Source organism: Oncorhynchus mykiss, chromosome 1 (genome assembly GCF_013265735.2).
Source record: "Oncorhynchus mykiss isolate Arlee chromosome 1, USDA_OmykA_1.1, whole genome shotgun sequence".
Lineage (NCBI taxonomy): Eukaryota > Metazoa > Chordata > Actinopteri > Salmoniformes > Salmonidae > Oncorhynchus > Oncorhynchus mykiss.
This window is the reverse complement of record NC_048565.1, coordinates 73,590,757-73,614,667: the sequence shown is the minus strand read 5'-3', so window position 1 is coordinate 73,614,667 and position 23,911 is coordinate 73,590,757. Positions and strand designations below refer to the sequence as shown.

Sequence of the window (23,911 nt, the reverse complement as noted above, 5' to 3'; positions counted from 1 at the left end):
GAGGAGCCCCAAAATTGCCCTTGCTGGAAGCCTCTGTTTCAGACATAAGGAAGTGGATAGCCGCAAACTTTCTACTTTTAAACTCGGACAAAACAGAGATGCTTGTTCTAGGTCCCAAGAAACAAAGATATCTTCTGTTGAATCTGACAAATAATCTTAATGGTTGTACAGTCGTCTCAAATAAAACTGTGAAGGACCTCGGCGTTACTCTGGACCCTGATCTCTCTTTTGATGAACATATCAAGACTGTTTCAAGGACAGCTTTTTTCCAACTACGTAACATTGCAAAAATCAGACATTTTCTGTCCAAAAATGATGCAGAAAAATTAATCCATGCTTTTGTTACTTCTAGGTTAGACTACTGCAATGCTCTACTTTCTGCCTACCCGGATAAAGCACTAAATAAACTTCAGTTAGTGCTAGAATCCTGACTAGAACCAAAAAAATTGATCATATTACTCCAGTGCTAGCCTCCCGACACTGGCTTCCTGTTAAGGCAAGGGCTGATTTCAAGTTCTTACTGCTAACCCACAAAGCATTATATGGGCTTGCTCCTACCTATCTTTCCGAAATGGTCCTGCCGAACATACCTACACGTATGCTACAGTCACAAGATGCAGGCCTCCTAATTGTCCCTAGAATTTCTAAGCAAACAGCTGGAGGCAGGGCTTTCTCCTATAGAGTTCAATTTTTATGGAATGGTCTGCCTACCCATGTGAGAGACGCAGACTCGGTCTCAACCTTTAAGTTTTTATTGAAGACTCATCTCTTCAGTAGGTCCTATGATTGAGTGTAGTCTGGCCCAGGAGTGTGAAGGTGAACGGAAAGGTACAGGAGTAACAAACCGCCCTTGCTAACTCTGCCTGGCCGGTTCCCCTCTCTCCACTGGGATTCTCTGCCTCTAACCCTATTACAGGGGCCGAGTCACTGGCTTACTGGTGCTCTTCCAATGCTGTCCCTAGGAGGGGTGCGTCACTTGAGTGTGTTGAGTCACTGACATGGTCTTCCTGTCTGGGTTGGCGTCCCCCCTTGGGTTGTGCCGTGGCGGAGATCTTTGTGGGCTATACTCGGCCTTGTCTCAGGATGGTAAGTTGGTGGTTGAAGATATCCCTCTAGTGGTGTATGGCCTGTGCTATGGCAAAGTTTGTGTGGTTATATCCTGCCTGTTTGGCCCTGTCCGGGGGTATCATTGGATGGGGCCACAGTGTCTCCTGACCCCTCCTCTCTCAGCCTCCAGTATTTATGCTGCAGTAGTTTATGTGTCGGGGGGCTAGGGTCAGTCTGTTATATCTGGAGTATTTCACCTCGCCGCACTGGTCTGGCTACGGGGAGCATTCAACCAGGTAAGGTTGGGCAGGCTCAGTGCTCAAGACCTCCTGTGCGCTTTCACGGTCCGGTCTATCCGGTGCCACCTCCACGTACCAGCCCTCCGGTGGCAGCCCCCCGCACCAGGCTGTCTCTCCGTCTTCTCCCTACAGGTGCTCCCGCCTCTCCAGCGCTGCTAGAGTCTCCCGTCTGTCCTGAGCTGCCAGAGTCTCCCGTCTGTCCTGAGCTGTCAGAGTCTCCCGTCCGTCCTGAGCTGCCAGAGTCTCCCGTCTGTCCTGAGCTGCCAGAGTCTCCCGTCCGTCCTGAGCTGCCAGAGTCTCCCGTCTGTCCTGAGCTGCCAGAGCCGCCAGTCTGTCCTGAGCTGCCAGAGCCGCCAGTCTGTCCTGAGCTGCCAGAGCCGCCAGTCTGTCCAGAGCCGTCAGTCAGCCAGGAGTGGCCAGAGCCGTCAGTCAGCCAGGAGCTGCCAGAGCCGTCAGTCAGCCAGGAGCTGCCAGAGCCGTCAGTCAGCCAGGAGCTGCCAGAGCCGTCAGTCAGCTAGGAGCTGCCGGAATCGCCCTTCACTCCAGAGCTGCCGGAGTTTCCCGCCTGTCCAGCACTGCCGGAGTCTCCCGCTTGTCAGTAGGTGGCTACTGCCCAGGTCAGTTTTTACTCATTAAAATGGACACTTACCACGCTGCAAATTGGTCCGATCTATCTTACTCCTCATCAGAGGAAGACGACGAACATTACACTGAGGTTAACACAAGTTTAGGAGTTCTTTTACGTTTTGTTCTGTGAGATTATGTCAGTTAACATGACCTTTATGAATTCTGAAGCCTTTATGTGCTTTTTTAAATCATATAAATGCTTAAACATTCACAAAGGGAAGTTAGCTGATAGATTATCTCATAGAACAAAACGTATAAGATCTCCTAAACCTGTTTTTACTACAGACCTTATTTTCAGAGTTTATCCAAAAACACCATTCGTTTCCACATAGGCTTTGTCCAACAAGCCATGCCGGAGTGAGCGTGCCTAGAAAAAGATGCCATTAATATTTCTCTCTGTAAATATAATGGATAATCTGTGCTTCTGCCGAGTCCCCTAAGCAGATGTTCCCGTTTTCAGGAGAAATGGAAAGAGAGCCTGTGAGGTCGAATCCGCTTTTGGACGTTAACAAAGCGACACTCCATTTTAACTCGTCCACATTTACTGGATTGGTTGAACAGTGCAGAAGAGAACCCTGCAAGTTTTATTTTATTTTTGTCAAGACCAGCATATTGGGGGAATCTAGTTTCAGGCGTTTATGTTAGGCCTGCTACATTAGTTTAGGGGAGAGATAACCAAATAGAGAAAGAATATAAATTATCTTAGAGTACAGGACATAATGTAAATAAATGACCCCAGGGTTCACATATTCTTGGAATGAGAATGTTTAAGGCCAAGAGTTTTACCTGACAAGACCAGGAAAAACTCTGAGCCTGTATTTCAACCTTCTGTATGTCAGTTAATCAATGACTAAAATAGAAACATGGGCAAATTTATGAATACTGAACTGGTGATACATGAGACATTGGAGAAGTGATGCGTTGTCTTTCTTAAAACAGTAGGTGGCTACTTACACAGATAAAATCATGTTTTTTGTCAAACCATTGCAAGGGAAGTAGTGTTGTCTGACTAAAACTGAAGGGGTAGCCTACTGTACGAAGTCAAGGAGCTCAATGGTTGTGTTGTGTAATGTGTACTTCAATAATGTCATGTACTTTAAGGATTTTTGAAATACTGCACAGTACTGGCAATAGATTGACCAATCTTTCACAGCAGCAATGATACTGTGATTTCTGGAACAACTTCAGAGAAGGTGATGGATGTATTGTAACGTCTATTGATACTTGTCACCCTTCATTCCCCCATTGCTTCCCATTGAAACATTCTGTGCTATATTGTGGTGTTCTCTGTCTCTGACTGTGTACGCTGACCCTGACCTTGGACCGTATCCATGACCTTATAACCAATCAAACTCAGACCATAGCTGATGATAGTCAATGTATGTAGTCGTACAATTTCAACTGGATATCCACAGCTATGCATTAAGACATTTTAGTAACCTACTGGGATAGTGGTTTATAATTATAAAATGACTTGTTGTTTGCTGTTCCTGTATTTCTTTAATTAATTATCTCTTAATAGAATAGAACAGAATACCTTTATTTTCACAATAACTTACAAGATATTAGACAGTATAATATTAGACATACATTTACCAGAAACAGAATCTATTGTGCCAGGTCCGCATTTTTTTTTTTAAAGCAATAAGATCCTATCTGGATAGACAGTCTGTAAGGCTACTCTATAATGCAATATTGAAGAACAAAATATGAGTTTGTCTACACTACATTAGTGTGCAGCAAACCTTTACAGATACAATTGAAACTGTGGATTTGAGACAGATGTTTGTCATGTTAGGCCTACATATTTATAGGATTTACAATCAGCCTTGAATTTTTACTTTCTAGTTTTAGTATTGTTGATCATGCAAATAAATCCCTGTAGCCAAATTAAGCGCAGACATTTTTAATACTAAAGTATTCAATGGTTACTGAATAAAATCTTGTCCTAGATTTGTCCTAGTGGTATAGTGAATATATTTTCCACATTAATCAATCATAAACAGGTGATGCAAAGTTGACTTACTCGGCAGGCAGTTCTGGTTAATTCAAGCCTTTATTGTAAAAAAAGGTCTAGAACTGGCTGACAGCACCTTCTCCATCAAGTCCATCCAGAAAGTCGACAATTTCCTCAGCTCTGTCTCCTCCATTATGGACAATGGACAACAAAACACGAACACTACTGTCACGTTGGCCAGTGGGTAGCATAATCTCTACTGCCTTCTTGTGGATATCAATTGACCTGGAATCATCTTGTTTGGCATAAAACAAATACTGGGCATACCAGTTGTAGAATTTTTGTAAATCCTGTGGTTCCATTCCTTCTATTTCAAGAAGCAGGTCCTCAAATATCTTATCTGCTCTATCAACTCTGCCAGATTCTTTGTACATGGCAGAGAGTTCCAGTTTAGCTGCAAGGGATTTTGGGTAGAGTGTGACCACCTCTTCATAAAGGCTGACTGCATTTTCAATCAGAATATGCCTCATTGGGTTCCTTTTCTCTTCCAGAGAGAAAATCTTCCATTTGTAACACTTCCCAAGATGTCTCTTCAGCTGGCGTGAATTGGGGTGTCTCTCCAGGGTCCTTCTTGCCAGGTCAATGCTTGAATCATGAGAGATGTATTCTTTTAAAAAATCTAGCAAGATTCCAAATCCACCAAAGCAGTCCAAAGCCTTCTCTGTCACTTCCTTTGCAAGTTTACATGCTTCCTCAACCTGGCCACTCTCTGCAAGCCTCTGCAGGTACATCACTGTGATGTACAAATCTTCTGGATCCAATTCTCTAGCAATCCGTAGGCGCTCCAACATCTCAGATCGCAGCTTCGGGGTAATGTCTTTCCTATCAACAGATTTATTAAATGCCATGGCGTAGCCACAGCGCAGCACCTTGTTCTCAGGGTCCTCTTTTAAGGCCATCCGGAAGCAATATACCGCTGCCTTCCTCTTGCTTACATCAAACGTATTCAAAGTCCAGGCCCTTTCACCCCATACTACACCTGGGCAGGGCGAGGGGTTGTCCCGCAATAGTCTCCCCACCTTCTCCACATAGGTCTGGCTCTCTGTTAGCTCCCCTTGGTGATAGTGTACCCAAGCCAGGTTCCCATAGTGGACCACCAGACTTAGCTCCATGCCATCTTGGCTGCTTTGGCGAATGGCCTCTTCAGCCTTCTTCAGGCAACGAAGAGCGTCCTCTGTGAAGCCCAGAGCATAGTGTAGGTAAGCCAGGAAGTTGTACAGATAACCCTCCCAGGAATATTGAACCCCCTCTCTGTTGCTGATATCTATCATCGTTTCTCTGAGGCTTTCTAGTTTAGATCTGCTGTAGTCCAGCTTCCAGGTGAAGTGGCATTCCAAACCCTGCAGCCTAATTTTCAAGGAGGTCTGAGCCATTCTGGTTAAAAAAAGACAACATTTTAATTGTATACATTTTTTTCATGAACAATACCTAAGAGAGATCTTTAAGACCTGGATGGTGAACCAAGGACTAATTTCAGTCATATGAGAGGAGAGGAGAGGAGAGGAGAGGAGAGGAGAGGAGAGGAGAGGAGAGGAGAGGAGAGGATAGAGAGAGAGAGAGAGAGAGAGAGTGCTAGAGAGATATCACTTACCTCATAGTTGGACAAGAGAAAGCCATCTTGTGGTCTCTGAGTTTCAACACAGAGCAAATGAGTGTCTGATTAGATACCTCACGGACTCTATCCTGATTTTATACCACATTATCTTCCAATGGGCAAGTTATGCTGATATTACCTCACTTTACAAACAACTATCATAATTTTGTTTCTAGCAAATAGAGACCAAAGCAAATTAGTGTTTGCCAAGGGCTGTTATGATAACCATATTACCGTCATCAGCAGTTATGAGTCATGAAGGCAGTCAAATTCCACTTGACCGTTTAGTCACGGTAATTAGTCTCATTCAAGCTCTGATGCTAATGATGGTCATTAGTAGCTTACCAAACACGCTAACTGCCTGGTACTCAGCACTCTATTGTCCCTCTAATCACTCTGACGTCAATGCATATGTCATCAAAAATCTAATCTAACACTTCATGAGAGCCCATGAGCTCATGTTGTGCAACATTTCTATAGTCTATGCAATTGCATGAGAAAACAGAGTGGTGGCCTCTATTAAAAAGAGGAGGATTCCATCAGCTTTCTAAAGGCTTACAATATTCATTTCTCAACTTTCCTAATATTAAGCAAATTGCTTCTCTTTACAGCAGGAGTATAGCCTACCTGGCTGGCATTAAACAATGAGCCTCCATTTGCTATTTATGACATGTGCATGGATGACATGTCTTTTTTTTTCCCCTGCCCCTGTTTTGAGACAGGTGTATGACAATGGTCCATGTTAAAGTATGATATGTTAGGTAAAAATAATAAAGACAGACACAAATGTCATTGTACATGTCCCTACATACGGGGTCTAGGGAATAGCCCAGCTATCAACTACCTATCTACTAGACTCCGTAACATCATCCTTTTCAATAGAAAGTGAAAACATAACAGAACAACATTAAGTTCTTATTAACAGTCAAGTCATAACAATTGAAAAAGCATTACATTTTCTATTTACATCAGTTGTCATTTTCCTCTGTTTTTACATTTGATATTTTTATATAAACAGAGGACAAGTTACCACAGACTCTTGCTTACAGAGTAAGCCTGTCTAGTGGCTTACACAGTTGACCCACCCGTGAGTAAGTATGGGCTCTGACAGGGGTAGGATTAGGGCCACGAGCTGGAGAGCTTGGTGTGCTAGAATCCTAACCTTCAGTTGGCTCCTGTCTCAATTCTGTGCCCCTTGCCTTTAGCCCTGGACTGAGATCCAACTCATCTAGGTGCATGAATGGCGTGTTCTCGTTAGTTGTCTGCTCTGCTACATGCAGATCCACCTGATTGCGACGATAGAGGGAGCCACCAGGTAAGAATGTGGTGCAACACTCTGTAGGCATGTATCCAGACTCCAAAGTCCTGGGTGGTCTCCCGGCAGTGGTTTCATCCTTATTGTTTCACCCACCTCCAGCTCTGGTAAGTCTCCAGCAGTCTGGTCGTAGAAGCACTTAGTGAGCTGCTTTCTGTGCCACAGTTTGTCCGTGACCCCAACCATGACGCATGGCTCAAGTGGCTTTTTAGCTACGGGGATGGTAGTCTTCAGAGGTCTGGACAGCAAGCGTTGCACTGGGCTTCTGTCCATGTTTCGGTGGGTGTGTTCCCCCACTGTAAGATGGCTTTCCAGGGGTCGTTGCTGTCACGCAAGGCCCTCCGTCACAGGGTTTTTGCAATCTTGACAGCTGACTCTGCCTTGCCATTTGCCTTTAGGCGTGGAGGTCACATGGTCAAACTCCCATTCTGAGGCGAAACGCTTGAACTGTGCAGTTGTCCGTGATGACCTTGTCAGGCTGGCCTTACCTTGCACTGCGCCTTGAAGCACTTTATGACTGTCTCTGCAGACAAGTCAGGGAGCCGTTCAATTTCTCAAAAGTCAGTGTAGTGCTCAAAAATGAGAAGATAGTGCTTTTGTCTGTGGCTGAATAAGTCCATGCTGATGATTTGCCAAGCCCTTGTGGGCAGTTTGTGCGACATCATGGTTTCCTTTTGCTGTTTAAGAGTGTACTCGTTGCATGTGGTACAGCTGCTGACAAAGTCTTTAATTTCTGCTTGCATTTTTGGTCAGTATAATGTTTCACGTGCCTGGCAGTAGCATGTGTCACCTCCAACGTGACTCGAGTGTATGCGAGTAAGCATCTCTGGACTTAGTGATTTGGGAATAATGACATTCTGACCTCTGAACAAGATGCCATTTTGCACGCTGATCTCATCTCGAAAGATCCAGTATTCTCTCACTGTGAAAGGTGTCTCCTCTTTCAGGTATGGCCAACATGTGAGAGCCATGGACTTCAGTGACGTTTAAGTAGTCTGCTTGATTGCTCTGTTGAACATATTGTTGTTCCTGCTGTAGCGAACAGATGACATGCTGCTGATAGGCAGTGCCTCTGCCTGTATATTGTGCTGTTGCCCTGCTCATTGTGTCGCTGATGTACATCTCTGGCCTTTTCTTGTAGACAACCTTCAGGCTGTAGTTTTGCATAGTTATGAGCATGCTTTGAAGCCTCTTGAGCGCGTTGAGGAGAGGTTTATTGAATATGGCAATGAGTGGTTTGTGGTCCGTTTCATTGGTGACCAGCTCTCGGCCATATAAGTTGTGATGGAAGCACTGGCAGGAGAAGACTATGCTGAGGCACTCTTTCTCAATTTGTGCATGTTAGATGGGGGTGAGCGATCTCAAAGCGAACCCAATGGGCTGGCCTTCCTGTATATAGCCATGTTCTTGTTATTTTATTGTGTTACTTTTAATTGTTTTTTACTGTAGTTTATTTGGTAAATATTTCCTTAACTCTTCTTGAACTGCACTGGTGATTAAGGGCTTGTATGTAAGCATTTCACGGTAAGGTCTACACTTGTTGTATTTGGCGCACGTGACAAATAAAGTTTGATTTGATTTCTGAATAAGGCAACATCCAAGTTCACTTTGGCTGGAGTCCCGCAAAACTGGCATGGATGAAGCCAAAGATTTAATCTCCTGCACTATGGCCTCATGTTTGGTTAGCCAGTGCCATGGTGTGTCTTTGTCCAGCAACCAGCGCAGAGGCTCACAGACTGCTGATAGGTGTGGCATGACCTTTGCAAGATAGTTTGCAAAGCTGATGAGACGCTGCACTCCATTTGCATCAGACAGATTTGACATGATGAGGATCGCACTGACTTTGTCTGGGTCTGGCTTCAGGCCTTTGACCGAGAGAATGTGGCCATGGAAGTGGACGCCTTTCACCTTGAACTGCAGCTTCTTCAGGCCAAAGCGTAGCTTAATTTATGGGCATGTGGGACGGTAACGTGGGACAACATCCGGTGAAATTGCAGAGCGCTAAAAGTCTAAATACACCATTTGTAATATTAAACATTCATGTAAATACATGTGTCTTACATCATTTAAAAGCTTAACTTCTTGTTAATCCAGCCGCTTTGTCAGATTTCAAAAAGGTTTATGGCGAAAGCATACTATGAGATTATCTGAGGACAGCGCCCATCACACAAAAGTATTACTAGCATTTTCCAACCAAGGATTAGCGTCACGAAAGTCAGAAATAGCAATTAAATAAATCGCTTACCTTTAAAGATATTCCTCTGGTGGCAATGCCAAGTATCCCAGCGATACAGTGAATGTTCATTTTGTTTGATAAAATCAATTTTTATAGCCTAACATGGAACATTTGTAAACCGCTTGTGTCGTGAATTCCGTCTCATTCAACTTTTGACGAAACATTCAATGTAATTACACACACTAAACATACGTTTATCCAGTCATGGTTGGTTTATTGCAATCCTCTGGTTGACCGAAACAAACCGATTTGAAGACACCAATCAATGATCTAATTGCGCACCAATGATAGGACTAGTCTTTCGTCGAATGACTATATTTTGGCCCAATGACCACTGATCATCTTGAAATCTTGCTTGGAAGATAGCCAATGAGCTGAGGTAAAAGGCATTATGTAATGGTTATACGTTCGAAGACCAGCCTTTGTCATAAACTCAGGCGTAAAAGAGGTTAATTCGCCATTGCAAATCATACTTGACGATGCCACGAGTGTTACACATAGCAGTACATGGTAAAGAGCATTTTCAGCTATTTTATATATTTAAATTGTGGGGAATAAATCTGGAAAAGCAAAAACAAAGTCTAGGCATACAGATTTAACCCAAATTATAGAGGAAATTGATAGGGAAAGCGAGACAGAGTTGCTTCAGGAAGATGAGTCAGTCAACGATGATAGTTTTGACTCACAGGCAGAAGACATGTTTCTGCTTGGAGAGGATGCCATTTTGGATTGGTAAGTACTTGTCATGCTAATGCTGTTGTTTGAAATTAATAATATCAAATATTATTAATTTGAATTTTTTTGAGATTTTCTTATTTTATTTGCAATATATAAAAAATATCATAATTAATGAAATGTGTAAAGTAACATTGGCTATACATTGTGGATGTGTGTGTGTGTATTATATATTTTTTACATTTATTTTATAAAAACATGGAATGGAGTAGAATGGAACAGCACTTCACCATAGTGATTATGTTCCCTGTACTCTATATAATACATATATCTGTTAATTTTACATGTTGATACAGGGCTCATAGGTGAAAGTATTCTTACTGATTTTTTGTATTTTTTTTGCCAAGCACTCTGAATATGAGCCCCCAATGTCAAGGTGTCCATCCCCAACTGAAGCTGGTTCATCGAGCCGGACCGCTGCTGTTTCCGTCTCCACACCTACCCAGGCCATCTAGAGGTGTGAAGGCACTGACAAAGAAGTGGAGGAGGGAAAGTGTAAAACCTGCAGAAGATCGTTGGCACACTGTATTAGACGAGGATGTGGAGCCACTTCCACCAACATTCAGACCGAAAAGACCACCAGGACCGCAGCTGGACATGACCTCAAAGTACAGCCCCATTCAACTTTTTCAGCTGTTTTTCACCTCGTCTGTTATTGATTCCCTGGTGTCTAACACCAACAAGTATGGGGCTAAGAAGCAGGCAGGAAAGAAAGAGGCATGGAAGCCCATTTCCATGTCAGACCTTTTCTGCTACCTTTCACTGGTCATTTACATGGGGCTGGTGAAGTTGAAAACTCTGAGGGACTACTGGAAAACGTCACCTCTCCATCTACTGCCTTTCCCCATCACTGTCATGTATTGTAAAAGGTTTCAGACTATCTCAGGGGCGCTTCACATCAGTGACCCAGAAGTTGATGGGGAGAATGACAAGAAGAGAGGCACAGCAAGGTTTGATAGGCTCTGCAAAATCAAACATCTCTACCCCAACATCGTTGAGGCCTGCAAGACCCAGCCTGCCTAGAACCTGTCCCTAGATGAGAGGATGGTAGCCTCAAAGGCCAGAATTGGCCTCAAACAATACATGCGTAACAAACCAACAAAATGGGGTTACAAACTGTTTGTTTTGGCTGATACTGTTTGCCTACACTTACATTATTTTGTTTATGAAGGGTAAACAGTTTTGCTACCAGTAAAGGACTTAGTCATGACTCCATTATGGAGTTATAGGATTTTCAACTGCTGGGGAAGGGCTACAAATGGTTTGTGTACAGCTTCTACACAAGCCCTACCTTGTTTACAGACCTGAGGAAGCAGGTTGTGTGGGCTTGTAGCACCATTCGGACCAACAGAGTGGGCTTTCCAAAAACAAAGGTGAACGACATGCCTAAGCGGGCTGATCGGGGTACCATGTGATGGATTCGTGAAGATGGCCTGCTCTTTGTAAAGTGAATGGATACCAGAGAGGTGGTCATGTGCACAACTATCCACAAGTCCTTCAGTGGCGATCACATCATCAGGCGTGTAGGTCACTACTGGGGCATGGACCACAAAAAAATGTCCCCATTCCAGCTGCTGTAAAGGACTACAACAAGGGCATGGGAGGTGTGGACCTGTCAGACGCACTGATAGGCTACTACAATGTTCTCCACAAGACAATGAAATGGTACAAGACATTGTTCTATCATTTCATCGGCATTGCTGTGGTGAATGCCTTCATCCTCCAGAAGGAAATGGCTAAGAACTGTGGACAGCCCCCCATCTCACAGCTAGCCTTCAGAGAGCTGCTCATCCAGGAGCTTGCTAGCTACAGCAAGTCCACTGTAGCACCTTCTGTCCCCTCTACCTCTGTCCCTTCTGCTCCAACCAGTGGTGTTCACCTGCCCAGATTCATCTCTGCAGGCATGAATGTGCCACAGGGCAAAAAGGGCACAGTAGGGAGGTTATCGTTGTGCGCTTTGTCACAGGAAATGACCCATCACCTGCACCACTTGTTCAGTAACCCTCTGCTTTACAGCAGAAAGAGACTGCTATGGGCCATGGCATCAGCAGCACAATATTGTGTAGAGGACTGAGGGTCTTCACAATATTGTAAATTGAAAGTGTGTAAATAGTTACCCTTGTTATTCTTTATTTTTTATTTTAGGGGGTGTGTTAGAATAGCATTTATGTATTTTGTATATAGTTATTTGCTTCCAAATGTATCACTGTACCAATTCGGCCACTTAGGTACATTTGGGTACATGTGTGTGGGACACCTGGGTGACTTCATGCTCAATGTCATGTAGCTTGCTCATTCCTGAAGTTATCTGTCTGAAACTTTCCTCAACTATTGTTGTCTTCTTATGTTCTTCATTGAAATTATCCCCAGCATCCTATCTGAATGTTTGGCTGTTGTTATTAATTTGAAAGATGATGCAACAATAATAAAATAAATAATAAAATACATTTTCCTTGTGTTATCTTCTACCAGATCTATTGTGTTATATTCTCCTACATTCAATTCACATTTCCACAACATTCAGAGTGTTTCCTTTCAAATGATACCAAGAATTGTCATATGTCTATGTGAAACGGGTAAGGCGGAGTCAGGCACAGGACACAGAGATGAGTAATAACCGTTACTTTACTCAAAAAGATGTCATGTGGCCATCGGCCTCATACTTGTCCAGCTGGGCCTTCACATCCAGTTTCATTGCAATGGGCACATTGCGAGGAGCACACTGGACTGGAGGGAAGCTCTCATCCAATTTTTTAAGTGTACCTTAAAAAATAGTGAATCTTGCCCTCACTCACCCATTTTTTGCTTTTGAGACACTTTTGCAAAGGGATAATTAGTTCCACAAGCAATGCAGGTTTTCCGTTGGCAGAGCAGTGCACTTTGCCTTGTGCGTGGGGTTTCAATTTCCATTGCTCTCATTCTCATGTCAGTGACTTCGGCAGTGCGGCACACTTCAATGGCAGTTACTAATGTTAAGCCTATCTCTCTTAGTAGTCGCCCTCAGCTCGTGTTCTCATTTGGAATTCCCAGTACTATTTTGCCACGAATCAATTAATCTTTCAATCCCCCGCATTCACAAGTAGCTGATCTTTCTCTCAAACGGGTTACGAAGTTGTGTACTGACTCACCCTCTTCCTGTTTGCAGCTTCCAAAAACGAACCACTCGTAAATTACGTTCCTGGCGGGTTTGAAGTAATTCCCTAATGTATCCAGTATGGCCTTTGCATCAGCCTGTTGTCGTGCTGTGAGGGTGAGATTGTGCCGTTAAATATGCCTGCATTCTCTCCCCATTAAGCTCCTCAGAGTTGCCGCTTGGACCTCTTTGGGATTCTCTTGTAGACCGGTCGCTAGTGCATAGTCTTTAAATTCATCCCTGAAGTTGTCCCAATTAGTATTCCAGTCCCCTGTGAGAACCACGGGATTTGGTGGCGGAATGCTCACTGCCATAGCTATGGAATAGGAGATCTCTTTGCCTTCAGCCATCGAGGTAGGTAGTGATGCTAGCTAGCCAGCTAACAACGAGTTGATCAGTGGTGTGACTAACATTGGCAGTAGGAAACGGTGTATGTTAACATATGGAACGTAACTGCGCCTAAACTGTACTTAGCTACAAAAATAACAAACATGTTTTTTTAGCCTCTGATACCATGTTTCAGTATGATATATTGGATAAACGAATAAAGACAGACACAAATGTGAAGTTCAATAGCCTTGTTCAAGTATTGTAGTAGTCCCTACATACGGGGTCCGGGGAACAGCCCAGCTAGTCGATTACCTATCAACTAGACTCCGTAACAGTCCATTCTAAATCAAAACAAATTTCACACATATTATTTAGTGTATGTAAAGACAAGATTAAATCAAGAATAGTCTGATTGGGGACAATTAGGGATGCACCGATATTACATTTTTAGCTGATACCAAAATCCAATATTTTCTTGCCAGAAAACCCGATACGATGACCAATATTTAAAATTTTAGAGGCCTTTTAATTGCTCTAGTACAGTTAAATAGTTGAAACACACACACTGACCAAAAAGTTATTTTGTTGGCATTTACTTATGTCCCCATTCCCAGTAAAACATAATCAAAACCAATTTGTTTCACTTACTTGCTGGCTGTTTCGCTGTTCATTTGCTCAGTCGTTTCATTCTCAACCAGGATTTTGTCATACATGTCAAGTAGTGAAGTTTCAGCTCTGTGTGTCCTTGGTCTCTCTTCCTTGGTGCGCACTGTCACTGTGTCCGTTTCCAACTTGTCCAGCTGTGTCTGTAACATTTCACGTAAACCCTGTTTCTTGTCTGCATTGAAGTAGCGGTCCTTGTACCTAGCATCGAGCATGGTGGTGACACAGTAAAGAGGCTCAGAGAGAATGCCACCGAATCGCTTGTTCACAGCCTCTAGTAGAATACCTTTGCAAGTTTAACCTCACGGTCTGGCGGAAGTTTTGTTGAGCAGGCATTTCAATGCCGTGACAGAGGGTATTACGTCTGCTGCAGAAGCAGTTGATGAGCTTATTTCTCGAGCCAGTTGTTTGAATGGAGCGAGGAGTGTGTTCATGTTTCCAAGTTTCAAACATGTTCTCAAATGCCATTGAAATGGCAGCAGCGGTATGGGTGCCAGCACATTCTTGAGCATGCAATACGGCATTCCTCAGTACGAAATCCTTGTCGACCCACTGTGCTGTCAGACTCGGCATGCTCATGGGGCTGACATCGCTGGTCTAAATGTCAGTTATCAAGCTAATAGCAGTGACGCCCATAGCAAGTAGTTCATGGATGTGAGTCGGGGTGCTTGACCAGTCGGCGAAAGCCAACATCATCCACGACAGAGAACTGTTGATTGTCAAGGGCAATCAATTTCATTGTCTTGGCATTAATGGATTTCGCCTTTGAGTTGTCTTGCTGAAATGTTCTTACTCTTTCAAATGACTGCTCGACTTGAACTTGTTCAGTTGTTGGAAGTGTGCTCTTAACCTTTCTGATCTCCCCATCCCGGATCCGGGATCGTGAATACAGACTCAAGCTCATTACCATAACGCAACGTTAACTATTCATGAAAATCGCAAATGAAATGAAATAAATATGCTAGCTCTCAAGCTTAGCCTTTTGTTAACAACACTGTCATCTCAGATTTTCAAAATATGCTTCTCAACCATTGCAAAACAAGCATTTGTGTAACAGTATTGATGGCTAACGTAGCATTTAGCATTAGCATTCAGCTGGCAACATTTACACAAAAAAACAGAAAAGCATTCAAATAAAATCATTTACCTTTGAAGAACTTCAGATGTTTTCAATGAGGAGACTCTCAGATAGCAAATGTTCAGTTTTTCCTGAAAGATTATTTGTTTAGGACAAATCGCTCCGTTTTCTGCGTCACGTTTAGCTATGAAAAAACCCCTGTATCCAGGATTGTGTAAATCTATCAGCAAGCTCATTAGCATAACACAACGTTAACTATTTATGAAAATCGCAAATGAAATGAAATAAATATGCCATCTCTCAAGCTTAGCCTTTTGTAAACAACACTGTCATCTCAGATTTTCAAAATATGCTTCTCAACCATAGGAAAACAATAATTTGTATAAAAGTAGCTAGCTAGCGTTAGCGTTTCGCGTTAGCATTTAGCGTTAGCATTAGCGTTAGCATCCAGCACGCAACATTAACAAAAACATAAAAGCCTTCAAATAAAATCATTTACCTTTGAAGAACTTCTGATGTTTTCAATGAGGATACTCTCAGTTAGATAGCAGATGCTCAGTTTTTCCAAAAAGATTCCTTGTGTATTAGAAATAGCTCCTTTTATACATCACATTTGGCTACCAAAAAAAATCCGAAAATTCAGTCCTCAAAACGCGAACTTTTTTCCAAATTAACTCCATAATATCGACTGAAAACATGGCAAACGTTGTTTAGAATCAATCATCAAGGTGTTTTTCACATATCTCTTCATTGATACATCGTTCTTGGACACATGCTTTCTCCCCTGAATCAAATGGTAAAGTAGAAGCAGCTGGCAATTGCGCACCGAATTCGACGCAGGACACCAGGCGGACACTTGGAAAATGTAGTCTCTTATGGTCAATCTTCCAATGATATGCCTACAAATACGTCACAATGCTGCTAAGACCTTGGGCGAACGACAGAAAGTGTAGGCTCATTCGTTGCGCAATCACAGCCATATAAGGAGAGAATGGAAAACAGAGCTTCAGAAATTCTGCTAATTCCTGGGTGATGCATCATCTTGGTTTCGCCTGTAGAATGAGTTCTGGGGCACTTACAGACAAAATCTTTGCAGATTCTGAAACTTCAGAGTGTTTTCTTTCCAAAACTGTCAAGAATATGCATAGTCGAGCATCTTTTCGTGACAAAATATCGCGCTTAAAACGGGAACGTTTTTTATCCAAAAATGAAATAGCGCCCCTAGAGCTCTATTTTTCTGCTTTTGTTCTAAGTAGTTGCTGAACGTCTGGGGGTCATGCACTTTCAAATGAGTAATTAGGTTTGTGGTATTAAATGATGTCACTTTCTTTCCTCCTCGGGAAATAATAGCAGCACAAACGTTGCATATGGCCTTTTTGTTATCTTCCTTTGAAACTTAAAAATAGATCCACACAGTAGACATTGTGGGCTAGGTTAGGATTGCTGTGTTGCACGTGTAGAGCTATATTTTTCATGGCATCATTACGTCATCGTAGTATTCAACCCCTTGGCATTTTTCCTATTTTGTTGTCTTACAACCTGGAATTAAAATAGATTAATTTGGGGGGGGGGGGGGGGGTCATTTGATTTACACAACATGCCTACAAATTTGAAGATTAAACATATTTTTTATTGTGAAACATACAAGAAATAAGACAAAAAAAACTATACACTTGAGGGTGCATAACTATTCACCCCCCCAAAGTCAATACTTCTCTCTCTATTAACTTGCCAAATCTAGCCACTGCGATTTTTGCCCATTCTTCAAGGCAAAACTGCTCCAGTTCCTTCAAGTTGGATGGGTTCCGCTGGTGTACAGCAATCTTTAAGTCATACCACAGATTCTCAATTGGATTGAGGTCTGGGCTTTGCCTAGGCCATTCCAAGACATTTAAATGTTTCCCCTTAACCCACTTGAGTGTTGCTTTAGCAGTGTGCTTAGGGTCATTGTCCTGATGGAAGGTGAACCTCCGTCCCAGTCTCAAATCTCTTGAAGACTGAAACAGGTTTCCCTCGTTCCCATCATTCCTTCAATTCTGAGCAGTTTCCCAGTCCCTGCCGATGAAAAACATCCCAACAGCATGATGCTGCCACCACCATGCTTCACTGTGGTGATGGTGTTCTCGGGGTGATGAGAGGTGTTGGGTTTGCACCAGATATAGCATTTTCCATGATGGCCAAAAAGCTCAATATTAGTCTCATCTGACCAGAGTACCTTCTTCCATATATTTGGGGAGTCTCCCTAAACACACCAAATGTGTTTGCTTATTTTGTTATTTATTAAGCAATGTCTTTTTTCTGGCACTCTTCCATAAAGCCCAGCTCGGTGGAGTGTACGGCTTAAAGTGGTCCAATGTACAGATACTCCAATCTCCGCTGTGGAGCTTTGCAGCTCCTTCAGGGTTATCTTTGGTCTCTTTGTTGTCTCGCTGATTAATGCCCTCCTTGCCTTGTCCATGAGTTTTGGTGGGCGGCCCTCTCTTGGGACGTGCCGTCATCATTGCTTTGCACAAAAGGTTTGTTGTGGTGCCATATTCTTTCATTTTTTTAAATAATGGATAGAATGGTTCTCCGTGGGATGTTCAAAGTTTCAGATTTTTTATTATAACCCAACCCTGATCTGTACTTCTCCACAACTTTGTCCCTGACTTGTTTGGAGAGCTCCTTGGTCTTTATGGTGCCGTTTGTTTGGTGGTGTTGCAGACTCTGGGGCCTTTCAGAACAGGTGTATATGCACTGAGATCATGTGACAGATCATGTGACACTTAGATTGCACACAGATGGACTTTATTTAACTAATTGTGTGACTTTTGAAGGTAATTATTTGCACCAGATCTTATTTAGGGGCTTCATTTTTTAAACAAGTAATTTTTTTCACAATTTGGACTATTTTGTGTATGTCCATTATATGAAATCCAAATAAAAATCTATTTAAATTACAGGTTGTAATGCAACAAAATAGGAAAAACGCCAAGGGGGATGAATACTTTTTCAAGGCACTGTAGGTTTTCACGTCAGCTTTGACATCGGTTTTGCACATCGGCGTTAAACTAGACATCGGGCCGATGCCAATGTTGGCATTTTTAGCTAATATCGTCCGATTCCGATATGCTTATTGATATATCGTGCATCCCTAATAACAATATTAGGCTATCACTTGTAAATGATATTTTATTACTTGTGAATGATGCCCAGCGTAAGGCAAGAAACTGTGCTTTTTTTTCGCAACAATTTTGAATCATATAGCATTACATGAGTAATGGTGCATTAGCGGGAAAACACCATTATCAAGTGCCCATAGGCCTGTATGTTTTGATAAGGTTTGTTTTACAACTAAAGTGGCCAAATAACTTCTTATAAATAAGCACATTAATCCGCTTTACAAGGGGTTTACAGCCTAACTGGCATACATAAGCAGTGCGTGAGTTTCAAATTTGGGGAAGATCATTTTCACAATAAAAACGCACCTTTATAATAAAAGCATTACATGAGTAATCGCATTTGCAGTCACTTGATAATGGTGTTTTCCCGCTAAGTGGACCATTCACACTTATAGCCTACTGCTGTGTGTGCATTGCTGCATTTATAATGTGAAGAAATAGCCTAATAGTTGAGTCAGCCTAATCTGTTGAGTCAGCCTCATTGAGTAAAACTGTTTTTTTGATGCCAGTAGTTGTATTAATTTGGGATCTATAGCTTCCCATAACTGTCCCAGACTATGTTTGGAATATATTTTTCTTACACAGAATAGAATAAGTCAACTTTTGTATTATGGATAGTGGATTGACATAGGCTAGTGCTTTTGCTGTTTGTCAGGCCTACTTATCATGTTGGCTGACAAAATTGTAAATGTGGACAGATCTTCTAATATCTTCAATATGCACCTCGGAATAGGATAAGGTAGTTGAGTCCCCGATGTGTCTGTCTTCACTTGTAGCCTGTGAGAAAGTAGGCCTAACAACACTCGATCAGATGATGGAGAACCATGTGAGTGAGAGGTGCTTCGGAGCGTGAAGCACTCAGGGAGAAGGGAATAGTAATTTATTATATTCAGCGCAAAGGCATGGATTTTGTTAGGAGGCATTACGGACACACAAAGGAGAAAGTCGAGGCATTATCATGTGCTTGTCAAATTGTGAATGACAGACTGATGAAGTGTGTACAGCCTGTGCAAAAAAACAAAGCACATCTCATGCAACTTTTTTCAAATCATCATTAATCGCATGCTGCAGCCTTACAATGTATTCAAAATCAAAACATATAGCCCAGTGTTTGTAGAACAACTAAATTAAGCATATAGTAGTACCTACAATGCATTCAGAAAGTATTCAGACCCCATACCTTTTTCCACATTTTTGTTACGTTACAGCCTTATTCTAAAGTTTATTAAATAAATACAAATCCTCATCAATCGACACACAATACCCATAATGACAGTGAAAACAGATTTTTTTAAAGAAATTGTCAATTTATATATATACACACACAGTCATGGCCAAAAGCTTTGAGAATGACACAAATATTCATTTTCACAAAGTCTGCTGCCTCAGTTTGTATGATGGCAATTTGCATATACTCATTGTTCTTTCTTTGTCAATCATGGTTACCTGCAAGGAAACACGTGCCGTCATCATTGCTTTGCACAAAAAGGGCTTCACAGGCAAGGATATTGCTGCCAGTAAGATTGCACCTAAATCAACCATTTATCGTATCATCAAGAACTTCAAGGAGAGCGGTTAAATTGTTGTGAATGAAGAAGGCTTCAGGGCACCCAAAAAAGTCCAGCAAGCACCAGGACCGTCTCCTAAAGTTGATTCAGCTGCGGGATTGGGGCACCACCAGTACAGAGCTTGCTCAGGAATGGCAGCAGGCAGGTGTGAGGCGAGTGGACAAACAAAAACCCACACATTCTGACAAACTCCAAGCATTGATTATGCAAGAATGGGCTGCCATCAGTCAGGACATTGCCCAGAAGTTAATTGACAGCATGCCAGGGCAGATTTGCAGAGGTCTTGAAAAAGAAGGGTCAACACTGCAAATATTGACTCTTTGCATCAACTTCATGTAATTGTCAATAAAAGCCTTTGACACTTATGAAATGCTTATGATTATACTTCAGTATTCCATAGTAACATCTGACAAAAATATCTAAAGACACTGAAGCAGCAAACTTTGTGAAAATGTATATTTGTGTTATTCTCAAAACTTTTGGCCATGACTGTATATATATATATATATATATATATAAACTTATTCACATAAGTATTCAGACCCTTTCCTATGAGACTCAAAAGTGAGAAATTGAGCTCCGGTGTATCCTGTTTCCATTGATCATCCTTGAGATGTTTCTACAACTTGATTGGAGTCCACCTGTGGGAAATTCAATTGATTGGACATGATTTGGAAATAGCACACACCTGTCTATATAAAATCCCACAGTTGACAGTGCAAGTCAGAGCAAAAACCTAGCCATGAGGTGGAAGAAATTGTCCGTAGAACTCCAAGACAAGATTGTGTCTAGGGACAAATCTGGGAAAGAGTACCAAAACATTTCTGCAGCATTGAGGGTCCCAAGAACAAAGTGGCCTTCATCATTCTTAAATGGAAGAAGTTTAAAACCAACTCCACCAATCTGGCCTTTATGGTAGAGTGGCCAGATGGAATACACTCTTCAGTAAAAGGCACATGACAGCCTGGTTGGAGTTTGCCAAAAGGCACCAAAAGGACCATGAGAAACAAGATGCTTTGGTCTGATGAAACCAAGATTAAACTCTTTGGCCTGAATGTCAAGTGTCACGTTTGGAAGAAACCTTGGACCATCCCTACGATGAAGCATGGTGGTGGCAGCATCATGCTTCAGGGATGTTTTTCAGCGGCAGGGACTGGAAGACTAATCAGGATTTAGGGAAAGATGAACGGAGCAAAGTACAGAGTGATCCTTGATGAAAACCTGCTCCAGAGTGCTCAGGACCTCAGACTAGGGTGGCCAAGCCTTGAACCCGATCAATCTCTGGAGAGACCTGAAATAACTGTGCAGCGACGCTTCCCATCCAACCTGACAGAGCTTGAGAGGATCTGTACAGAAGAATGGGAGAAATTCCTCAAATACGAGTGTGCCAAGCTTGTAGTGTAATACCAAAGAAGGCTTGAGGCTGTAGTTGCTTCCAAAGGTGCTTCAACAAAGTACTGAGTAAAGGGTCTGAATACTTTGCGATTTTTAATACATTTTCAAAAAAAGATTACGACCTGCTTTTGCTTTGTCATTATTGGGTATTGTGTGTAGATTGATGAGGGAAAAAAACAATACCTTAACCAAATGTGGAAAAAGTCAAGGGATTTGAATACTTTCCAAATGCATTGTATTTCTACAGTATGTTAACAACTTAACACAGAATAGGTAAGTGTGCGCACTCCCTCAAATTGTTTGGAGAAAATATCCTTTCTATTTTATTCTGCTTAGTTCAATTGTATTTTTCAAACTGTAAAATAATGCCATGGAATTCTAAGCCAATCTTGTCTGCTAAATTAACTAGCGTAGCCCACAGCCAAATGGCATAGCCAGATCAGGACCTAACATAAGGACAACTCAGAGTATGCTATTCAGTTCTTCTGAAATAGACTACATTTTCTTCATATCATGTTTCTTTAGACTTATCCTAAATAAATAATGGATTTATTGTGAAGATGTAGGCTATATCACATGGGTTTATTTGACTTTTTAAAATGTAGATGTTCCAAAGGTCTGCATCAGTAGCTTGTGTGGAAGCCTGGATATGCTAAATGTGTTTGTTAATTAACTGTCAATTACCGTAAGACCAGCAGTTATTTGCTTGACAATCCCCAGCTGACGAAATTTCATGACCGCCACAGTCCTATGTGTGCCACTTTTAAGAGTGCACAATATTCGTGCTGAAACAGGAAAGGGCATTACCCAAACTGTTGCCACAAAGTTGGAAGCACGGTATCGTCTTCTAGAATGTCATTCTATGCTGTAGTATTAAGATGTCACTTCACTGAAGAACTAAGGTGCCTAGCCCGGACCATGAAAAACAGCCCCAGACCATTATTCCTCCTCCAACAAATAAAAAATGTGTCACTATGCATTCAAGCAAGTAGAGTTCTCCTGGCATCTGCCAAATCCAGATTCGTCCGTTCAGAAAATGTGTTTCCAATGGCAGCGAGCTTTAGAACACTCCAGCCGACGCTTGGCATTATGCATTGTGCGGCTGCTTGTGCAATGTTGTATGCAACATTACCAGCAAGTGACTTGATCTTGATTCCTGTGTGCCAAAACTATTTAAAGTTGTAGAACGAGAATGAGGAGTGTGTTGATATAACGGTGATATTGTCAAAATTCCGCTTTTAACAACCATCAGCATTAGTATAAATGTTTAAAATATTTTTTGCCTGACATGATCACTTTGCATATTCTTAATTATGGATGACTGTTGGCATGAATAACTTTTTTTAAAGCAATTCTGATGGTTGTTAAAGTGGAATTTTTACAATATTACCTTTGTATCAACACACTCGTCACTCCAGTTTTACAACTCTAAATCGTTTTGGCTGACAGGCATCAAGATTAAGTCACTTCCTGATAATGTTGCATACAACATTGCATACGTTTGAAACTGTCTATTATTTCCATCGAACACAATCAAAGTTAACATATGCCCTAGATGCCTTCAATTGCCCAACTTTAGGCATGCACAATTGTGTCACGGCCTGACCGTAGATTGCTTTGTGTGTTTCTATTTTTAGTTTGGTCAGGGTGTGATGTGGGTGGGTATTCTATGTTGTATGTCTAGGTGTTGTGTTTCTATGTTTAGGCCTGGAATGGTTCCCAATCAGAGGCAGCTGGTTATCGTTGTCTCTGATTGAGAACCATACTTAGGCAGCCTGTTTTCCTACTATGGGTGTGGTTTTCTGTCTGCATCAAACATAACTGTTTTGTTGTTTCTTTTGTTCTAGTGTGCAGTTTCTTTATTAAATTTACCATGTACACGTACCACGCTGCACATTGGTCCTCTTCACCTTCTTCCACCTACGACAACCGTTACAAATTGTAGAAATATTTGTTTTACGATGTGATGTTGCGCTCCAAAGGGATAACTTGAAACAACATGATGCAGGTAATTAAATGATCGAAATAGTCAAAAGCGCAAATACTGTTGCATGTACTTCTAGATTATTTATGGATGAAAAAATCAAAACATTTTAACAACTCCAAAGCAATTGCATGTGGTGCAGAAACCACTGACTCAATGCATTTTTCTATTATCAAGACACCTGCTATTAAAACAGAACTGGTTAGGACAGCTCATGAGGTTCCCTAAAAATCCATTTTTTTACCCATAAGAGTAGGAGTAAAATGTCTCTTCTCAGAACTTGCAACCAATTTTCCCCTCTTGGGGTGCTTTGTGGATATGGGCCCTGGGCCCCCCTGATCATGTGATTGTGTGGTCATACTCCTACTCTGAAACGCTTTGTGGATATGGGCCCTGGGCCCCCCTGATCATGTGATTGTGTGGTCATACTCCTACTCTGAAACGCTTTGTGGATATGGGCCCTGGGCCCCCCTGATCATGTGATTGTGTCGTCATACTCCTACTCTGAAACGCTTTGTGGATATGGGCCCTGGGCCCCCCTGATCATGTGATTGTGTGGTCATACTCCTACTCTGAAACGCTTTGTGGATATGGGCCCTGGGCCCCCCTGATCATATGATTGTGTGGTCATACTCCTACTCTGAAACGCTTTGTGGATATGGGCCCTGGGCCCCCCTGATCATGTGATTGTGTGGTCATACTCCTACTCTGAAACGCTTTGTGGATATG

At 42.1% G+C, this 23,911-nt stretch overlaps 2 protein-coding genes across 3 annotated transcripts in view; both read right to left on the bottom strand.

Annotated features, from left to right (window-relative positions):
• The window catches only part of cfap43 (cilia and flagella associated protein 43), a 37,578-nt gene extending 23,093 nt beyond the window's left edge, over positions 1 to 14,485 (bottom strand). Inside the window, exon 1 of one of the 2 annotated variants that reach the window (XM_036985040.1) lies at positions 13,982 to 14,485. In XM_036985040.1, coding sequence (XP_036840935.1) covers positions 13,982 to 14,211 — 230 coding nt within the window. In that variant the 5' untranslated portion in view covers positions 14,212 to 14,485. The remainder of the gene's footprint in view (positions 1 to 13,981) is intronic. The other variant, XM_036985030.1, reaches the window with a different exon arrangement.
• Positions 3,657 to 5,659, bottom strand: LOC110529046 (interferon-induced protein with tetratricopeptide repeats 1-like). The gene is made up of 2 exons (XM_021611189.2): positions 5,582 to 5,659; positions 3,657 to 5,364 (listed from the first exon to the last, which is right to left on the bottom strand). The coding sequence occupies exons 1-2, from the start codon at positions 5,605 to 5,607 to the stop codon at positions 4,047 to 4,049; spliced, it is 1,344 nt and encodes a 447-aa protein (XP_021466864.2). The 5' UTR covers positions 5,608 to 5,659; the 3' UTR covers positions 3,657 to 4,046.
• Positions 14,486 to 23,911: the final 9,426 nt, after the last annotated feature.

Bases quoted from the DNA above. Each gene is read 5' to 3' on its own strand.
- LOC110529046 (XM_021611189.2), bottom strand. From the start codon at position 5,607: ATGGCTTTCTCTTGTCCAACTATGAG. The intron at 5,365-5,581 runs GTAAGTGATATC...TTTTTTAACCAG, and splicing joins TTCTCTTGTCCAACTATGAG to AATGGCTCAGACCTCCTTGA.